Source organism: Chelonia mydas, chromosome 1, assembly GCF_015237465.2.
Source record: "Chelonia mydas isolate rCheMyd1 chromosome 1, rCheMyd1.pri.v2, whole genome shotgun sequence".
NCBI lineage: Eukaryota > Metazoa > Chordata > Testudines > Cheloniidae > Chelonia > Chelonia mydas.
Genome location: NC_057849.1, coordinates 144,931,399 through 144,951,101, shown reverse-complemented (window position 1 = coordinate 144,951,101; position 19,703 = coordinate 144,931,399). Strand labels below are relative to the sequence as shown.

Here is a 19,703-nt window from a genome sequence, read left to right as displayed (position 1 = left end):
GATGGAGATTCCGCCATTTCCCTAGGTAACCCATTCCAGTGCTTCACCACCCTCCTAGTGAAATTGTGTTTCCTAATATCCAACCTAGACCTCCCCCACTGCAACTTGAGACCTTTACTCCTTATTCTGTCATCTGTCACCACAGAGCCTAGCTCCATCCTCTTTGGAACCCCCCTTCAGGTAGCTGAAGGCTGGTATCAGATCCCCCCTCACTCTTGTTTTCTGCAGACTAAATAAGCCCAGTTCCCTGGAAATGGCCCACCTTGATTATCATACACATTGTAAGGAGCGTGATCACTTTAGATAAGCTATTAGCAACAGGAGAGTGGGGTGGGGGAGTGGGGGGAGAAAACCTAGATTTGTGCTGGAAATGGCCCACCTTGATTATCATACACATTGTAAGGAGAGTGATCACTTTAGATAAGCTATTACCAGCAGGAGAGTAGGGTGGGGGGAGAGAAGACCTTTTGTAGTGATAAACACCCATTTTTTCATGGTCTGTGTGTATAAAAACATCTTCTGTATTTTCCACAGTATGCATGCTATGAAGTGAGCTGTAGCTCACGAAAGCTTATGCTCAAATAAATTGGTTAGTCTCTAAGGTGCCACAAATACTTCTTTTCTTTTTGTGAATACAGACTAACACGGCTGCTACTCTGAAACCCAGTTCCCTCAGCCTCTTCTCGTAAATCATGTGCCCTAGCCCCCAATCATTTTTGTTGCCCTCCGCTGGACTGTCTCCAGTTTGTCCACATCCTTTCTGTAGTGGGGGGCACCAAACTGGACTCAGTACTTCCAGATGTGGCCTCACCAGAGCGGAATAGAGGGGAATAATCACTTCTCTCAATCTGCTGCCAGCGCTCCTACTAATGCATCCCAATATCCCGTTAGCATTCTTGTCAACAAGGCCACGCTGTTGACTCATATCCAGCTTCTCATCCACTGTAATCTCCAGGACCTTTTCTGCAGAAGTGCCACTTAGCCATGTCCCCAGCCTGTAGCAGAGCATGGGATTCTTCCGTCCTAAGTGCAGGACTTTGCACTTGTCCTTGTTGAACCTCATCAGCTTTCTTTTGGCCCAATTCTCCAATTTGTCTAGGTCACTCTGGACCCTATCCCTAGTCTCCAGTGTATCTACCGCTTCCTGCAGCTTAGTGTCAAATCCTGCTTGCTTCTCCTCAAGACTCTTCCTTGCTAAATTCGGTCTCATTATGTTTGTTTATTTCATTGAAACCTGCTACATTGTAAAAAGAACAGGAGTACTTGTGGCACCTTAGAGACTAACAAATTTATTAGAGCATAGAATCATAGAATCATAGAATATCAGGGTTGGAAGGGACCTCAGGAGGTCATCTAGTCCAACCCCCTGCTCAAAGCAGGACCAATCTCCAATTTTTGCCCCAGATCCCTAAATGGCCCCCTCAAGGATTGAACTCACAGCCCTGGGTTTAGCAGACCAATGCTCAAACCACTGAGCTATCCCTCCCCCGACAAGCTGTCAAGGGCTACAGCCCACTTCATCGGATGCATAGAATAGAACATATAGTAAGATATAGATGTACAGATAAGTTGGAAGTTACCATACAAACTGTGAGAGGCTAATTAGTTAAGATGAGCTATTATCAGCAGGAGAAAAAAACTTTTGTCGTGATAATCAAGATGGCCCATTTAGACAGTTGACAAGAAGGTGTGAGAATACTTAATTTAAGGAAATACATTGTAAATTATAGTTTGTGCTGTTGAGGGAAGGGATGCTGGGGAAATAGATGCTACAGGACTGGATGGAACATTGTAGGGACCCAGGGATGAGGGAAGTGCATGGCCTTTTACTGAAGGTTTGTGTTTGTGTTATCCTGGATGAGCACAGAAAGAAGAGCCAAGGGTCAAATGTATTTAGCGTTACTGATTGGGTAAATAAACAAATCCCGCAATGATTTTCTTGAATTCATTTTCCTATTAGAGACTCTGTGGCATTTAAAAAAAAAAAAAAAAAGCCCTAATAATTTGCATTTATTATGCTTCCCAACTGTTATTTGTAAAGGTATTGATAACCGGAACACACTAGCAATGACTGGTCCAATTTGGGGTGCAGCCTTGCAGCTATTCAATATGTTTCAAATTTGTTTTAATTGATCAGATATTCATACTCATTTGCTGTTACATGCTAAATTATCTGTTTGATTTGGGAGGCAGGGAGGAGGGCGTAGCCAACTGAACCAACTCATGCTTCATGTAAGTTCCTATTTAATATACCGCACAGGAAAAGCATCATGTTATATGCCTCTCCTGTATAATTTGCATGAGGCTGGTATTTATCTGCATGGGTTTCTGAGGGCACAAAGGATAATTAATTTGGAAAGGATTTGAGGAAGGGGAGGAAGTGCTGAGAAGAAAAGAATAAGAACACAATGTTCAATTGACATAAGTGAATAACAGAAGCTGATTTACGAATAGGAAAAGAATATTTTTAAAAATAAAAATGGGATGTGTTGAGGGAACCAAATTCTGCTCTGTTACACCAATGTAAATCTGTAGTGTCTCTTCATTTCAGTGGAGTGTTTTTTACTAAGGTATTACGCTTGTATGATAGCAGAATTTGGGCCAATGCATGTAAATGGCTGTTCTGCTGATCTTGACAGTATTACAGAGGAAATGTATTTATTGGCTGAACTGCTCGCATACTGTGCAGCACAGCGTGGGGTGCCTTTTATAATTGCATGCATTAATATTGTTCTTATTTTCAGTGACAATAGTGAAAGTGGCACTTACAGACTGAAAATTATTGATAGACTTCTGCCTAAAGGAGTTGTTAGACATATGCTTATTGTATTGTACATATTTTGATCATTTGTTTGGGGGAGAGAGGTTGTTTTTGTTTAAATATATCAAAATTGGGATATTAACTGGAATATTATTTCATGTGGGCGTCAGCCATTGAAAGTAAATAGAAATAAAACTGAGTTCTGAAGTAGGATTTCAAGCAGAGAAGTTGCGTGGCACACAGTCATGGAGGATGTTGTAGATATAGAGAGGCTGCAGAGCACATGTGGATATGGGACAGGAGGATGATTACAGACCACATATGGCCAGGGGTGGGGCCCATACAGGCTCTTTAAAGTGAGTGGAAAGTGTTTGAGTGTTACATCTTTGGTGTCACTAATGAATTGAGGCTAATGCTGACACTAAGCAAAGACATGTTTCAAAATGTTCACCACCTCCCAGTGTTCCCAGTAGGAATGAAGTCAGGCTGTCCATAGGGAAGAGGGTGGCTCCTCATGCTGTCTGGGACCCCCATCTTCCCTAAAGACATCTTGACTTCACTTCCATTGTAAACAGCGGAAGGTAGTAGCCATATTAAAAGATGAAGTGTTTACTAAAGGCACTTTTAGCTTCGCTCCCATTGATCACAAAAGGAAATGGCAGCCATTTTAAAAGAGGGCAATTCTTTGAATTTTCTATATAAGAACATTTCTTTGTCAGCCCTTTCTGAAGCACTTTCAGTTATAAATAATAAAAGCGAAAAATAACCATTAACCGTTAAAAAAGTCTTCAAATGTGGTGACATTCAGTCTATATGGGAAATTTGAAGAGTGCATGATTTGGTTACTAAGATCATTTGGACTAGAAAAATAGACTGGCGCAGGGTGTTATATTTTTTACAGGGCCCATTTTAAAATTAATATTAACTCTCAAACTAATTAAAGGTTATGTACCGTGAATGTTCAGACTCAGTAAGTGTTGTAATTGTGGGGAGATACACTGTCATTGCATTCATGTCAGAGTGGTTGAATCCATGATTTAAGTGCAAAACGTAGCATTAACTATGGACCTGCAACCAGTTACTTATCTTGGAGCTGTTGATGAACATTGTTTAACCAGTGTATTCCACAAGTCATGTATAAGTTACGCAAGAATTAATTTTTGTGAAGTAGTACAGAATCATAGAAATGTAGTGCTAGAACGGATCTTAAGAAGTTATCTAGTCTAGCCCCCTGTGCTGAGGCAGGACCAAGTAAACATAGAGCATCCCTGACATGTATTTGTCCAACCTGTTCTTTAAAATATCCAGCAATTATCGGGCCTCTAAGATTGGTGGTTAAGATTGTGTTTAATTTTAAAAGTTGCATTATTCTCCTAAATAAGACCTCAAATATGTGGATTATATTATCAATCAGTGTTTGTTTTTCTTACCATAATCATCAACAGGGGTCGAACAGGAAGGATCCGTGTCTTATCTTTTAAAACCGGTGTAGTTTCCCTGTGTAAAGCACATTTGGAAGATAAGTACAGATGTAAGTCATGTGTCTTAATTTATATTTTATTTCTTTTTAATTTATTTTATTTTAATTTTTTCCTATATATCATGGAAACACAAAAAATCAGGACAGAAAAGTCCTGTTAGGTCTTCTAATCCTTCAGTGAAGGATAGTTCTCTACAATGTATTTTAAGTGAGTTGTTCAGTGTAGATTTCACCCCATTTCCCATGATAGATTAAAGTTTTTTCTACACTGGCCAGAAAAAAATCAATGACACCATATTAGGAAGAAGTAGGGTTTAATATGATTTGTCATAGAAAGGTACTAAAACTTTTTTCCCTGACCAGTGTAGACAGGATCTAAATGACGAGATGACAAAGTACAAAAAGAAATGTTTCAGGAAAAATTATATTTAGAGCAACTTGTGTTATAGCATGTTGAATAAAATACAGTATCTTAAGTCTGGTGTCTACAGTGGAATCATACTTGAAAAAATTATGTGCAACCACAGTTGCTATCCCTGGCTGAACAATAAAGATGTGCATATTCATGAAAAAGCTTTTTTTTTTTTTTTCTTTCATTTTACAATTTGAAGCCAATACAAGTTTTACATGAATAATGAATGAGTATAAAGTGAGACCTGGACACTTTACTCATGTGAGTAACTTTATGCACATGGGTACCCCTGCTGAGTTCAATGGTAATACCCATATGTAGGAGTTTACAGGGTTGGAGCTTGAGCAAGAACTTTAGGATTTGACTCAAGATGTATTCTTAATCCAGCATCTTTTTGAAAATCAAGATTTTGAAAAATGTTACATTTTTTTAAACAGAGGAATATGGACCTATATTGAACCAACCTCCTCCTTCACTGTAGCGTTTAAAATATTTTGTAAAATTGGGTCAAATTTAAACATTTAAAATAAAATGTCAAAACTTTGATCTTTAGATGTTTCCCAGGAAAATGATACACTGTTAGGATTGTAAAAGTTAGAGATGGGAAATATCTATTAAGATTAATTTATTCTCCTGCGAGTGCTGAAGACTCTCTCTCCAAAAAAGGCTGCATCTGATTGATTGTAATGTGTAATCTTCCTTTAGGCATTGTAAATGCTTTAATAAGAGGGAAATGAAAGGATGTGCAGTTGGGGGTGAGAAGAAAGGAATCTTCTCCCTGGGGCTGTGGACTTGCTCCACCATTGCTCCATTTCCACTACCTGATGCTGCAGTAGCTCCTACTGTCCTCTCCACTTACCACAACAAGGAAAGCCATTAGGACAGAAACATCATAGCAGCTGATCTTTTGACTTTTCTCATTCCTTCTTGCTGATATGCTCTGGGAGTCCCTGTAGAGCTGAGTTCTGCACAGGGAGTTTGCCGCCCACTTGTGCAGCAGAACAGTATTGGTTGTGCTGCCAGGGAAAGTCTCCAGGGCCAGGGAGGTGAAGGCAGGATTTGCCTTGAAATCATGTATTGTGAGACCAGATATGAGAAGAATTATATGCTTATATACTTCTAATTAAAAGGAACCAAAAAGAAAAAAATCATTTGTCAAAACTGTGCTAGGAAACTAATCAATGCTATTGACATTCCTGTGTAATTGCACCCCCAGTGTAGAATGAAATATTAAGGAGGCCACAGCCATGAAAGCATATTATTACTACACTAGTGACATTTTTTACTCTTTGAAAAATAAGCAGAATTTATTCAGGTCATGAATTATCAACTGGGGGAGTACCAAATAAATATTTCAGTTGATCCTAACTTGATTTTTCTTGTTATTACGAACTTTAAAACCTCCTCAAAGCATTTGTAGTATAACTAATTCCCATCTAATTAAATTGTGCTTATGGTAGGATGATGATTCAGTCCAGTAAGGATTCCTTTTTGATAGTATTGCTATAATAGAACAGGGCTTAAAATGACATTTCACTTCAAAAACTAAAACTTAATATGATATTAACATTCCCAGTGGGTGGTGGGGCTCTGTAACAGTGTAATGTTTCTCTTTCATTTAAAAAATCATCTTGAGTTCAGCATATTATGAAATATCAAAGTTAGGGAACTTTCTTGTTTTTCAAAGCAACTCATGATGTTGAAACAGAATCAGGTCCTCTAGGCTGTATGTTTAAAGCTGTTCAGACTATACGTACATTAATGTTTAAAAGATTTTGTGGCTCAGAGACCCTGTACACGTGTTATGGAGGTATAGCTTGTGTTGGTTCTGAATATTATATAAATGCTGTGAGATTGTTATTTTAGAATGGTCCTTCTTGACAGATACAAGCCCATGATCTTATCAGACATTAGCACTAGGCTACTTATTTAACTGGTTAATAAACAGAGACGATAGCCAAATGGAGGCCCATTGAAAAGTGGCCACTCCCATAATGACACTGCACTTTTGAGCCTCTGAAAATAATTGCGTTTCTGTAATACTTCTATAGTCCTGGTTGACATGTTCTGTCCCTAAAACTCTTCATTTTCGTCCCTCTAGACCTGTTCAAGCAGGTAGCAAGTTCCACTGGATTCTGTGACCAGCGCCGATTGGGCCTTCTCCTGCATGACTCCATCCAGATCCCACGACAGCTTGGCGAAGTTGCATCGTTTGGTGGCAGTAACATTGAACCTAGTGTTAGGAGCTGCTTCCAGTTTGTAAGCATTTGTGTGGTTTTTGTTTTCTAACGTTTTTTCCTATTATTGTTTTTATTTTTATTTAATTCCACCCTATTTACGTTTCTGTCACTGAGAAGAAAAGTAAAATCCCTTGAGAATGAGAAACAGAAATGTGGGAGAAAGGATTGAATTCCAGGGATTGCTTAAAGAAATTTCATGTTAGTTTGTTAATCTGTTTACTTGGCAAGGCATGTGGAGTAGGTAGTTTCTTCTTGGGGTCTGTCTACAATACAAATAAAGAAATGTCAGGGGGGAAATCCATTTCAGTGTGGTTATCCTGTCCTGGTTACTACATTGCTAAAAGGGGTAGTGTGGACAGGATCTAACCATATTACAACTGGATCACATGGAAGTGTTTTATTTTATGTGAATTACTTTACCCATCCCTACTGCCAGCACACATGCCTTTTGTTATAAAATGATGTAGGTGCTCACCACTGGATCACAGCTGTCATGAAGAACAACAGTTATTCTAAGGCCTGATCTATACCTAAAATTTAGGTCAATCTAGGGACATTGTTCAGGGCTGTGAAAAATTTCTCACACTGTGTGATGTAATTAGGTTGACCTAACCCACGACTGTAGAGGCAGCTGGGTCAACATCAGAATTCTTCTGCTACTGCCTGTCAAGTGGGATGATTTACTACAGTGATGGAAAATCCCCTTCTCTCGCTATAGCAAGTGTCTACACTAGAACACTACAGCAGTGTAGCTTCAGTTGTGCCACTGTAGCACTTGTAATGTAGACATACATACTCTACCCCAGGGGTAGTCAATAGCCAGACCACGGGCCAAATCCAGACCGCCAGGCACTTTTGAACGGATCCCAAAATCTTTTTATTTACTTATTATCACTGTTATTTTTTATTATTGTCTCTGGCATCTGGACCTTGATTGTACCTCGACCAAGAAATATGGAGCTTGCCAAAAAATAATTGACACTCCCTGGCCTACCCCATGTACAGAATGTATAAATAACAATGAAAAACAGAGGTCTCCAGTAGAGCGGTAAGAATGGGTCAAATGAATGAACTGTGAAGAGTCAGCATTAGTATTGTTTCAGAGAGGTGACAAGCAGGCTTTCGGTTTGTTTCACTATTTGAAAGGATAATGTTGCTCTCCTTTTAGCAATTCTGTGACCGCTGCTGTGCTCTATATTGAAAAATGCACAGTGCAGTCCAGATTCTTTTCTCAAATTCACAACAGATAAAACTTAAATCACACTTCTAATTTTGGGAGGAAAGTGGGATATTTATCCTTTATTCTTGCCAACAGTAGGATGCATACCTAAACATTTCCAGTTTCCTACATCAAAAGGTTAAAACACATCAGGAATGATAAAAGAAAGTAAAAAGAAGATTAGAGTAGATTATAGAAGAGAAGGCGAAATGTATGTTCTGCTATGCTCATCAATGCATCTTCTACATAACAACAAATGAGTGGGTGACCTCATCCTCCCTTTCTTATCTTTCTTCTTACTGTCTCCAGGCGTTTTTACATGTTGCTCAAGTTAAACTGTGTAGCAATCTACAGCAAGTTCTTTTTAATGAATAGTAATGGCAGTAAGTAGTCTTGAGTTATTGTATTTAAAAAACATATACAATTATAAAATGACCCGTGGTTTCCTGTTGTGATGGGTGGATTTTTAAAAATCCTTTATTTGATTTTTATTGTCACTTCAGGTTTCAGGGGTGACTCACTTTTCCACAAGCTGACAATGTGGATCAGTTTAGTTCTAGTGGCTTTATATTTCCCCTTACCCTCATTTTTTTTTAACTTTTGTTCTCCTTGGTATTACCCAGCTCTCTCCTGAAAAGAGTCTCTGTACTCTTGTGCTGTTGTGCTCTGTGCAAAAACTGCACTGTGAGCCATGTCCAGAAGATGCCATGGTGATAAACAAGGAATAAGAACATTGGTAGCTAGACGAGATCGTGTGGTAACCTTCAGGGGTTTGTAGGGGGGATCTGTGTTGCGTTTTTAGGTTTTGTCAGACCAACACAGAATAATGTGACAGCAGCTCCACAGGATGCTGAAGGGGACGTGTAAATCTGCTCCCCATTCATTCAGGTCTCTATGGAGCCTGCCCCTTCCCTTCTCCCATGGAAACTACAGTAACATTCACAAAACTATTTTGAACAAAAGGTGGGGGATAGGAATTTTAATAAATTGTTTTTGAAAAAAGGACCCAGGCCTGTGGGTATACAGTAGAAAATGGATATATTTGTGACATGGAGGGAAATGCGTTTGAGGAAGATATTTGGCCGACCAAAGCAAGGTGTGACACTCAGCTGCGTGTGTGTGTGTGTGTGTTTGGATATAATATGATAGCTTTGGAACCCTGCATACAACCAATTCCAAAATTCCTGGGAATATTTAGCCATCAGTGGGCAGAACCCTGTTGAATCTGATACAAATCAAAACACTGAAAGAGCCTGATTCGCAGGAAAATCAGGGCCCCCAGACTGCCCAGTGCTGCAGGCAGAGGAATCTTTCTGGTTCCCCCTACTGCTGCCTTCTCACATCAGAGGCAGGACCTTAACTTGGTGCCTGGAGAGATTGTAACCTCAACTCTAATAGTAAGAGAGCCTTAGGAGGGTTTGTAGTGTGGGAATTGGGGATCCAGGGAGAAGGGAAAGGGAGGACAGAGTGCGTGGGAGGGGCAAGAATGGGGGTGAGGGCAAAGTAGCAAGGACCTTAGGGATGGGGCAATGGTGGGGGAAGTAGGGACCCAGATGGGGGTGAGGGAGAGGAAGCAGGTCCCCAGAGAGGACGGGGGAGGGAGTGGGGGGCGAAGGGGAGTGGATTTGCCAATGGGGAGGGGAAAGCAGGGTCTCTCAGGGACCCAGAAGGGGTGGGGGGCAAAGCAGGGACCTGTAAGGGAATGGGTGGAGGAGGATAATTGTGGTGCTGAGGGCAGCAAGGGCTCAGAAAGGGGGAAATGGGTGGACAGGCACGGAAGCAGGGAACTGGAGTAAGGGAAGTAGAGATGTGGGGGGGTTGAAAATGGGGCACCTGGGGACAGGAGATGGAGTGAACACAGAGACCCTGGAATGGGGGGCCCCACATTGGGGTGGTGTCAATGGTATAAAGGAGAGGGTTATGAAAGACCCAGCTCCAGGCATGAGGAAGTGGGTGGAAGATTGCCTGGAGTCCCTGAAATAGACAGGGGTGAGAGGGTAGCACATACAGCTTGTGGGTGGAATGACACTGCTGCACACTCCTTTCTCTCCTCCCTCCACCTTCTCCTTCTGGGATTTTCCTGAAGGGAAATAATTTAATATAGAAAAATAAATCAGGGGATGTGTGCTTTATGCACTGTTGTGTCCAAACGTTGTCTGATGTTAGGTCTTTCTTCATATGTTTCTTTTAAGGACTAAGAATTGTACTTTGGGGTTTATTTATTCCTCGTATTTATAATTTGTTTTAGTTACTTGTGCTGATCATAACCTAGTAATAACTTTCAGACACATCAGAAAGTCAGCAGCAAATGTGTACTTCAGAATTCACTCTCCCAACCCGCTTAGGTTAGGTGCTCTGGCAACAGCCTTGTCTGCATGAAAATGTAATGTTTACTGTACCAGGAGATAACAGGGGGGAAATCTCCACCGGTTTTTGTTTGAAGTATAAGTCCTTGAGAATGGTGGGGGAGGGCAGTCTTGTTCTGTCAACATGCAAGTGTTCTCAGAACTGCTGTTTATAACAGCCTGTGCAAATGGTAATAAAATACTTACCATTCCCACAAGCACATTCTTTGTTCTAAAGAATGAGTTTTTTACTTTAGGCTGCTGCTTTCGTTTTATTTTTCTTCCCACCAGCTTGGAGGCTTGGTTGTGTTTTTTTTTTTTTTTCCCCCCATCCTTTCTGAATAACAAAAGGAGGTGCTAATACTAACTGTGAAGAGCAAGGATGTTATGTAGAATATAATATATCCTCCCCAAACTAGAAAAATGTAATTATATTTTGAGGTGTTTTAAAGGCAAAAATCTTAACTGAGGTCAAAAAAACTTGATGAAAATGCTTGAGTCACAGTACATAAGGATTATCTGTAAGGGCCATGAAAAGTTGTGTGCATTTTCTCAGCATTGTATTGTGGTAGTGTGAGGGTACTATATTTCTCTTCTTTAGTAAACATGATAGATAAATGCTCTTGGGAGATAAGGCAGTGTTACAAGCTAAGAAAATTATGTTTGTCGTGTTCCCTTGGCAGGTGTGGTAAGCTTGGATGATCTTGCATTTAAAGGTACTTTACCTCTAGTTTTTGTTGAGCAAAAGTTTAGTGTTTTCCATGTTGGGTTCATTTCTAAGGTAAAACTGAAAATATGCTATACAGAGCATGTCAGCCATAACAGTGCTGCTTTGAGGCCTGGCTTATCTTGTTTACTGGCCAAGGAAACCTCAGCAGTATTTTTCTAGTGAATCATGCTGGAAAATTGCTAACATACTTTCCTTGGCCAGTATAGAGAGGCCTAAGTGATAAAAATAAAAATTATACCATTAATCATTTAGGTGTTACACACACCTTTCTTCCATGGGTTACTATGATGTTGAAACTAAGAAATGGGAGCAAAAGAAGAGCCGCAGGTCAGCAGGTTAGTTCAACTCAGTGTACGAAAATGTAGCTGCTGTTCCCCCAATACCCTTGTGAAGTGTGAAGGGTGTTTGTTTCCTTATGCTGTAAAATTATTTAAGGATTTTTTTCCCCACTGAAATTGGATGTAGGGCAGGAGTTTTTATATAGAATGTTATCCACATGAAACAAGTAGGGGAGGACATACAACTAGATTATATCTAACATCAGATATACTATTCTATTCATACACATACAAAGAAAATAATTGACTTTCTACAGTCTACATTTGTTATAGATATATGTATACTGTATCGGTGAAAAAGAAAGACTGAGATATTTTTACAACTGTTTTAACTGTGTGCCCACTCCTGAAGTATGTACTCAGACAAACCGAAGCTGGAATAAAGGTTTATAAGCTCTTTGGGGTTTGGGCCATGTATTCCTCTGTGTCCGTGCTCTGCTCCTGATTGGGACCATAGACCACAATTGCAGTACAAAAAAGGAATAATAATAATTATGTCCAGGATGAATAACTGAAATATGATAAATATACAAACACCAGTAAAATCATTGTATCATCAATAGGTGCATCCTCTTTGTGCAGCTGGCCTTTAGAGAACTAACAAATCCCTCTGCAAGCTGCTGTGCTATAAATGTCGTAAAACTGCGCTCCCTCTGGTGTTCTTTTGGTAGAAAGTTGTGGGCCTGTTTGTATGGAACCAAAAACTTAATGAGTGGCTTTCAGAAGCAAACCTGAGCAGATCTAAAAGCAATCTTGTGTATGGAGGTTTGTTAAAATGGTAAGAGCAAGGCTGGGGAAAAGAAGAAGGATCTTGTTTTTTCAGTGATAATGAATGGAATGTTTGAGCCTTACCAGTAATGTCATCACCTTAGAATAATTTTTCATTTATATCTGATGTGTCACTAACACCATGACTAGACTGGTTTAGTATAATGCAAGAGATCAAAGTCATCATCTTAGACACTCCAAGGGTTAAGAATGGCATAAGCGGTCTGTGTGGCAGAGCCTAGCTCATGTCATGTCATTGTGATTGCCTTCTTATGTTTGACCGGGAAATAGCACTTGCCTTGGAAACTATGGAGCATTGACGCTTCTTGTCATCTTTATTTATCCCTTTTTAACACATCCAGGTGTGAGGAGGAAAGCTGGCTGCATAGGAAGGTATAAATGTATATTAAGCCATTGAGACCAGGAAAAAGGAATGATAATCTTAGCCAAAGAAAGCAGGATTGGATGTTGGAAGACATAGGTTCTATTCCTGGCTTTGTCACACACTTATTTTGTGTTTGTCACATTGGGCAAATCATGTAAATTTCATATCTGTTTCCTCATCTGAAAAATGGAGATAATATTTATCTACTGTCACAGGTTGCTATGAACGAAGCTTAATATAAGATCCTGGATGGAAGACACTATTAAGTGAATATTATTATTTTTAGAACTTATTTCCCAAATTGCAGCGTTATAGTAGGTAATATGTATGTGACTGAAAATATGTCTGATTCTGCCAGACAGCATGATACTACTTTGTACATTGAGAAATAAGGCAGTATTGTACAACACAGACATACATTTGATCTGTCCTCAAATTGACACAGTATACATTTTAGAAAGCCAGAATGAGCAAAAGGGGAGGAAGAGCTTAAATCTGGGGGGAGGGCGGTGGCAGAAATATTCAGCTCCCGATCATTGCATAAAGATGCAAAAAATTACCCTGCTCCCCCTCCTTTCAATTGTTTTTTGGCAAACAAATGCAGAAAAACAGATGTCTGAAGTATAATGAATTTGAATATCCCTCCATAACAAATTGTTATTTGTAAGCTGGGAAAGGCTTTATGAATTTTGCTTTATGATTCACTCTGTTGTTACCATAAAAATTGGGAGTTCCATAGAAATGTGTTGAAGAAAAGAATCATTAATATTCCTTACAGCCTGCTCTTGTTACTTCTGATATGTTCTGTCTGAATGCAGACTTTTTCCCTTATGTAAAATCTTCAGCTGCTGCCTTTACTGGATTTAGAGGTTATTAAAGAAAATGTAATAGCAGCTCAGGGAACAGTCAAGAACTGTCTGTCCTATACTGTCTGACCCTGACCAGCTTTTCTCCATGTGGCTTTAAATCTTCATGTAACGTAATTCATAACCAGTTTTGAAACATTTTAATGCAGCTAATCTCCCAAAGCACAGGTTTTGTATGAGCTGTATACCAAATAGGTGGATAGTCCACTTTTAGGACCATTAGCAATCAACAGTGACTGCAGATTTTAAATGGATTTTTGAATGTTACAGGAGGTGTTTCTTTAGAGCAACTTTTTTCCTACAAACTTAAAGCAACTACAAAAGGATGGGCTAATGCTTTGGGTTGCTCATTTTTATTCTGTCTACAACACACACTGCAGCATTTCAATACAGAATTCATCTTTTTGTACTAGAAATAGCATATTAAACAGATACTCCAGCAATACTTTGGAACACAGAGAATGTCTGGGATGAACGTAGAGAGTATTGTCTAGTAGTTAGAGCATAAGTGAGAGTGATGACTCAGCAGTTCAGTTCTTGACCGACACTGACTCATTGAGTGACCTCAGGAGTAAGTCACTTGACCTCTCTGTGTTCCAATTACTCTATCTTAAAATGGGGACACGGTAATAATGGTTTGTGCCCCACCTCACAGGGATGTCAAATTAATTGATGTTTGTAAAGTGCTTTGAGATTCTTCAGTGAAAGACAACGTGCATCATTCTGAACATAGTCAGCAAATTATTGAATTAAAGCTGTGATTGTTACTGTGGTGGTTATACTTTTTCTATTGTGATGTCTTTTGTGTTCTCTTTGCTCCAGTGAGTGTTTCCTTTTAAAAATACTATAGCTAAGAAAAACGAAGGTCAGACAAAGTGGGTTTAATGCACAATCCATTGGATGTATTGCAGTGCATCAAACAAGATTATTCTAATTTCATACAAGAGATGTATAAAAAAATGAAACCTCTATTGTTTTCTAATATTATTACAATATGGGAAACCCATTTACACTGGGTTTTACAAAGCAGCCAGTGGAACCCTTACATTTTCTGACCATTTCCCAAATTAGCATAAAAATCCCAAGAAAAAAACAAACAAAGCCTTTATTCTAATTAATCCAACTGATGCAGTGTTTTAAGTCAAAGTTAAAGGAATGCATTATTCAGAGGATATTTTTGGGAAGAGTAAGGAGGATGTCACTCTGGGCACCTTTTGACTTCTTATTCCATCTCCAATTATTGACAGTTAATTAGGTGACCAAAGTTGTAAACAGTGTTAAAAAAACAAAGCAACTTGAGTTGTTTTTCCCCCTCCTCCTCTCTCTGCATACCTGTATTTTTAACTAATTTAGAGGTTTTTCCCACCAAAATTTGTGTCACTGTTCCCTCTGTTAGCTGATCAGACTGGGGTGCTGCTAAACTGAGAAGCATCAGGTGATATTGTAAAGATACTCTGAATCTTGAACAAAAGAAAGAAGCACTAGCACTGAAAGTTAATATTTATTATTGTTTAAGTAAACTTATTTAATTATGTAGTGTGTGTTTGGTGCCACAAAATGAAGACAATGCTGGCTCTGTGGACCTTTAAAATATAAAAGGCAGACACAACAGAGACGACAGGGATGTACTGGAAATCCCGAGTAGAAAATAACTAGGGTTTGGAAATTTTTTAAAATTATAATTATTAGCTACTCACTCATTTCATTGGGAAGGATTTGAATGAATATCCAAACTACTGGGGATAACATCCACTATATAAGGGACACCATGGCGGGGGGAAACGCACAGAAACAGGATTGCTTGAAGGTGATTATTGGGACATCAAAGTTGGTATCCTTGGCAGAGTGGAGGAGATGAGACGACTAAACTCCCAATATGTAGTCCAAGTCAAAGTTGTGTAGGCCTTTAAGATAAGTACAAGAAATTTAAATATGATGTAGTGGGAAAGGGAAGTTTACAGAGGAATTCAAAGAGGTTGGGGAAATTACATTGTCAGTGTCAGATTCAAAAAGTCATTTTAGTGGTTTACCTTTGGATGCACCAGGAAGGAAAAGCAATATGAGAATCAGGGAGGATGAAGAGAAGAGTGGGTTGAAGTAATCAAGGCAGGAGATATCCAAGGCCTGGGCTGGCTTTAGCTGTGGGATCTTAGAACATGGGTAATCAATTATTTTTTGTCAAGGTCCAAATTTCTTGGTCAAGGTATAGTCAAGGTCCAAACTCCAAAGAAGAAAATACAGAAATAACAACAATGATAATAAAGAAATAAAAAGATTTTGCGGTCCATTCAAAAGTGTCTGGTGGTCCGCATTTGGCCCCTGGTCCACCTTTTGACTACCCCAGTCTTAAAAAATGGGGCTGAACATTCAAAATGCTGTTGAGGAAGAAATCACAAAATGTGGGCATGTGCTGGACATACAGGAAACTTGAGAAGGGGCAGTCAAAGATGATTCTCATGTTGCAAGCCTGTGAGACAAAGAAGATGGTAATTTTGTCGATAGCTATTAAGAATGGGGAAAGCAGACAAGGGAAGGAGAAAAAAATAAAAAAATTAATTCCTAATGGTGAAAAAATAAGAAACTCAGATTTAACTGTGGTAAACTTAAATTGTTGGCGAAATATTCAAGCAATGTCAGAAAGACAAACTAGATTGCAGGTCTCCATGCAGGAAGACGGGGAAAGAGTGCAGAATTAGATGTATGAGTAATCACTGTAAGAGATGGTAGTTAGAATCATGTAAGCAGATAAGATGTGAAAGGAAGAGAGACATCCAAGGGACCTATGAGACTTCTACTAAAGAGGAATGGGGGAAAAAAGAATGAAGAAACATTGGAAAGATATGAAAAGAACCAGGAGAGGATAGTGCCATGAAATAGATGTTCTGTGTTGTCATAGGCCCTGATCTAGTTACCTACTTAAGTACTCGATTTGATGGGACTACTTTTGCTTAACGTTAAGCACATATTTTAATGCTTTGCTGGACTAGGACCTGAAGTGGCAGAGAGGTCAAGAAAGATATGGATGGATTATGGACTCCAAGATTTGCCTAGCAATGGGGTCAAGTGAATAGGTGGGGGTGTTTGGATATAGAGAAGTGTTCTCAGAATTTGTGTCAGGAGTTGAGAGAGAATATAGGGAATTTGAGGAAATCAGATGCTGGGAAGCGAAGAAAGTGTTCAGGGTGGAGAAGAGGGACTTAGAGAGGTACTGAAAGGTAGTGATTAAGCTATAGGGTTTTTAATCTAGGACTCAGTGAGAGAGAATAAGTTGTTTAGCCAAGAAAATGGCAGTACTGAAGGAGAAGTGGACAGATCTGGAGTGGAGGAAGATCATGTGGTCCTTGGATTTTCTCCAGTGGAGATCAGTGGCACAGGTCTAGGAATGGAGGAAGAGGATGCTGGGTATGAGCCAATGCTAGGGGTCGTTAGCATGATGTGATGGGAGAAAGGGACAAAAGAGGCACAGATGGAAGAATGAGTGGAGCTCAGAGAATCCTCTATATATAGCCGGTAAAGGAGACGAGAAGAGTGATGAGAGCACAGAGATGTCAATGGGTTGGAGCTCATAAATGTGCCACAGAAAAGTTAGAGATGTTAAAGGGAATGAAGTGGAGTTCAGAATGAGGTAACACATTATTCAGGAAACTGAGCAGTGCCTCTTGAGGAGAAGATCCTGGAAGTGGCATTTAGGGTTGGTGCATGGGAGAGTTGACCAAGATTGAAGGCTCAGTGACGAGGTAAGGGTGAGGAGGCAGGAAGCTGGTGGGTTGGACAGGAAGTCATCAGGACGCTGTTCTTTGCTAAGTCCTTGTCTTTATTCACCCTTTCTCACAGGCCAATAACAAGCCAGAAATTGAAGCAGCCCTGTTCTTGGATTGGATGAGGCTGGAACCACAGTCCATGGTATGGCTGCCAGTGTTGCACAGGGTGGCTGCTGCTGAAACTGCCAAACACCAAGCTAAGTGTAACATCTGTAAGGAGTGTCCCATTATTGGATTCAGGTACAAAATAATACCCCTTCTGCTATAATACTTACAGCTGCTTAGCATGCTAAGATGTATATCTCTTACCCAGAAGAAAATGTTTCTGTTTTTATTCCTTTGATTTAGCAAATATAAAAAATAAACAAAAAAGCAAGTACTGCTATCCTACAGGGAGAACTATATCCATGAATTGAGCACAACAGTATTGAGTGGGGGGAGACAATTCAAATCAAATGCTTCTTTTCCTGTCAGTCCTGCTCCTCCCCTACCAAAGGACTGGTGGATTGTCCTAGTAACTATAGAATTTACTTTATATTCCATCTATTCTGTAAACATGATTATGTTTTCTGGATTGGATCCTAATGAATTGCTTTCCATGATGATATAAAAGCATGCAAATGAACAGAAAAAAAAATTACAGCAGTACAAAAATCCAGGGCTATTTATATATTTTTCGGAGAAAGAGAGTTTAATTGGTGGACTATTTAAGCTAGTGTGCTAGAAATACTGTTATATTATGATCGTTGCTTTCGACAGAATCTACTCAGCCTATCTTCTGTAAACATCTCTTATTTAACAATAATCAGAAGTTCTTGATTCTGAAATGTTGCTGATGGATTTAAATATCTGGATGAACCCCGTGGTTACTATAGCAATGAATAAACCACTGTGTTGTAAAATGGCTATGTATTGGTATGCCTGTTCAGAATCCACTTAACTGCTAAGTAAATGCTTGCTTTCAATTATGCTTAGACTTGTTTTATCACTTTGTTTCCTAATAGCTGCTTTGTATGGTTTGTGTGTTTTTTATTCATTATGGTCTTTTTTACCATTGATATTTATACTTCTGTGTATCGTGCTGTTTACAAAGAGCTTTTTATAATGCTATTTCTAAAGCCCAGATATTCAACAGAGGGCAGGCAGCATTCATATAAAGATGTCGTCATTTCACTCTACATTTGAGGGTTTGAATGATGACTTTCAGTGGAGATGCAGTGGGAAGGTGTCTCACTTTCTTCTCACTTTTCCCCCTGGTAGCTGGAGGAAGTGCTTTTTTAAATATTAAAAAATCCCTGGTTTTTTGTCATTGTATCAGTTCCCTTGCTATCTGAATTAATCTCCTTGTGCCTTTACTCCCAATGCATATTTCAACTTGGAGATGGTAAACTTTATTGACTGAGGGGATGAGCTTGCGAGTAGGTTACTACATCTAGAAAGTTTTCTATACTTTCCTATTCCCAAATGCAATATAAGAAAATGCCTGTTTACTTAACTTTGTCTCCATAATTATTCAAACAAAGTCAAAGGGTGCTATTGTTGTGAGCAAGGGCTGTCAAGGGACTGGATAGCCTTCAGGTTAAGGCACTGGACTGGGAGTGAGCAGATCTTGGCTACATGTGTGCATCAAATCTAATCTATAGTATATCTCTCTAGTATATCTCAAGTATTTCCAGGGCATCTATTACTGTGGTATGTAAATTATGCTTAGATAGTGTGTGTGCACCTCAGTTTTCACTTCTTCAAAATACACATTGTGTTGGAAGGCATTGAGAGAGTTAATAACTGTGAGACTGACAACATCTAGAAACAGTGCTGTTAACTCTCTCACTTGAAATTATTGCTAATGATCCTCTTAAAACAACACAGACTTTGTGTTCCTGGCTCCTTCCCACACTGCAATATAACAGATATAATAGGTGTTGAGGCTAAATGGATGTTTGTAAATGTGCATTGAGATCCTTTAATTTGAAGGCTCTTCATACGTGCAAGCTATAATAATAAAGAAACTAGACAGAACTCAAACATATTGCTATTTAATGTGCAGAATGCAACAGAGCTTCCTGGGGTTATTTGAGGGGCATTTTTAGTTGAATTTATTTGGTTAGGAGGTGTGATGACAGGAAGGGTAAGAGGGATAAAAATAACTGACATTAATTTCAGCTTATCAGAAATGTGCGGGTACATTTTGTATATTTTTTTAAAGACATTGGTTCGGTTTTCCTTTGGCATATGTGCTTTCCCAGTATTATCCTGTAATTACTATAATTTTTGTGATTCTGTTTTTTTGCAAATGTATACGTAATTTTATAATCACCTTGCTTCAAATTGTTTGCCATATAGGGCCAATAGCAAACATTTTACTATGCTTACTGTACAGTGCATTGTGTACAGCCAA

At 39.2% G+C, this 19,703-nt stretch overlaps 1 protein-coding gene across 13 annotated transcripts in view; it reads left to right on the top strand.

The window, feature by feature from the left end:
- The window catches only part of DMD (dystrophin), a 1,912,888-nt gene that overhangs the window by 1,847,960 nt on the left and 45,225 nt on the right, over positions 1 to 19,703 (top strand). For all 13 annotated transcript variants that reach the window (XM_043538015.1, XM_043538014.1, XM_043538013.1 and 10 more), the window contains 3 exons: positions 4,207 to 4,292; positions 6,755 to 6,912; positions 17,379 to 17,545. In XM_043538015.1, coding sequence (XP_043393950.1) covers positions 4,207 to 4,292; positions 6,755 to 6,912; positions 17,379 to 17,545 — 411 coding nt within the window. The remainder of the gene's footprint in view (positions 1 to 4,206; positions 4,293 to 6,754; positions 6,913 to 17,378; positions 17,546 to 19,703) is intronic.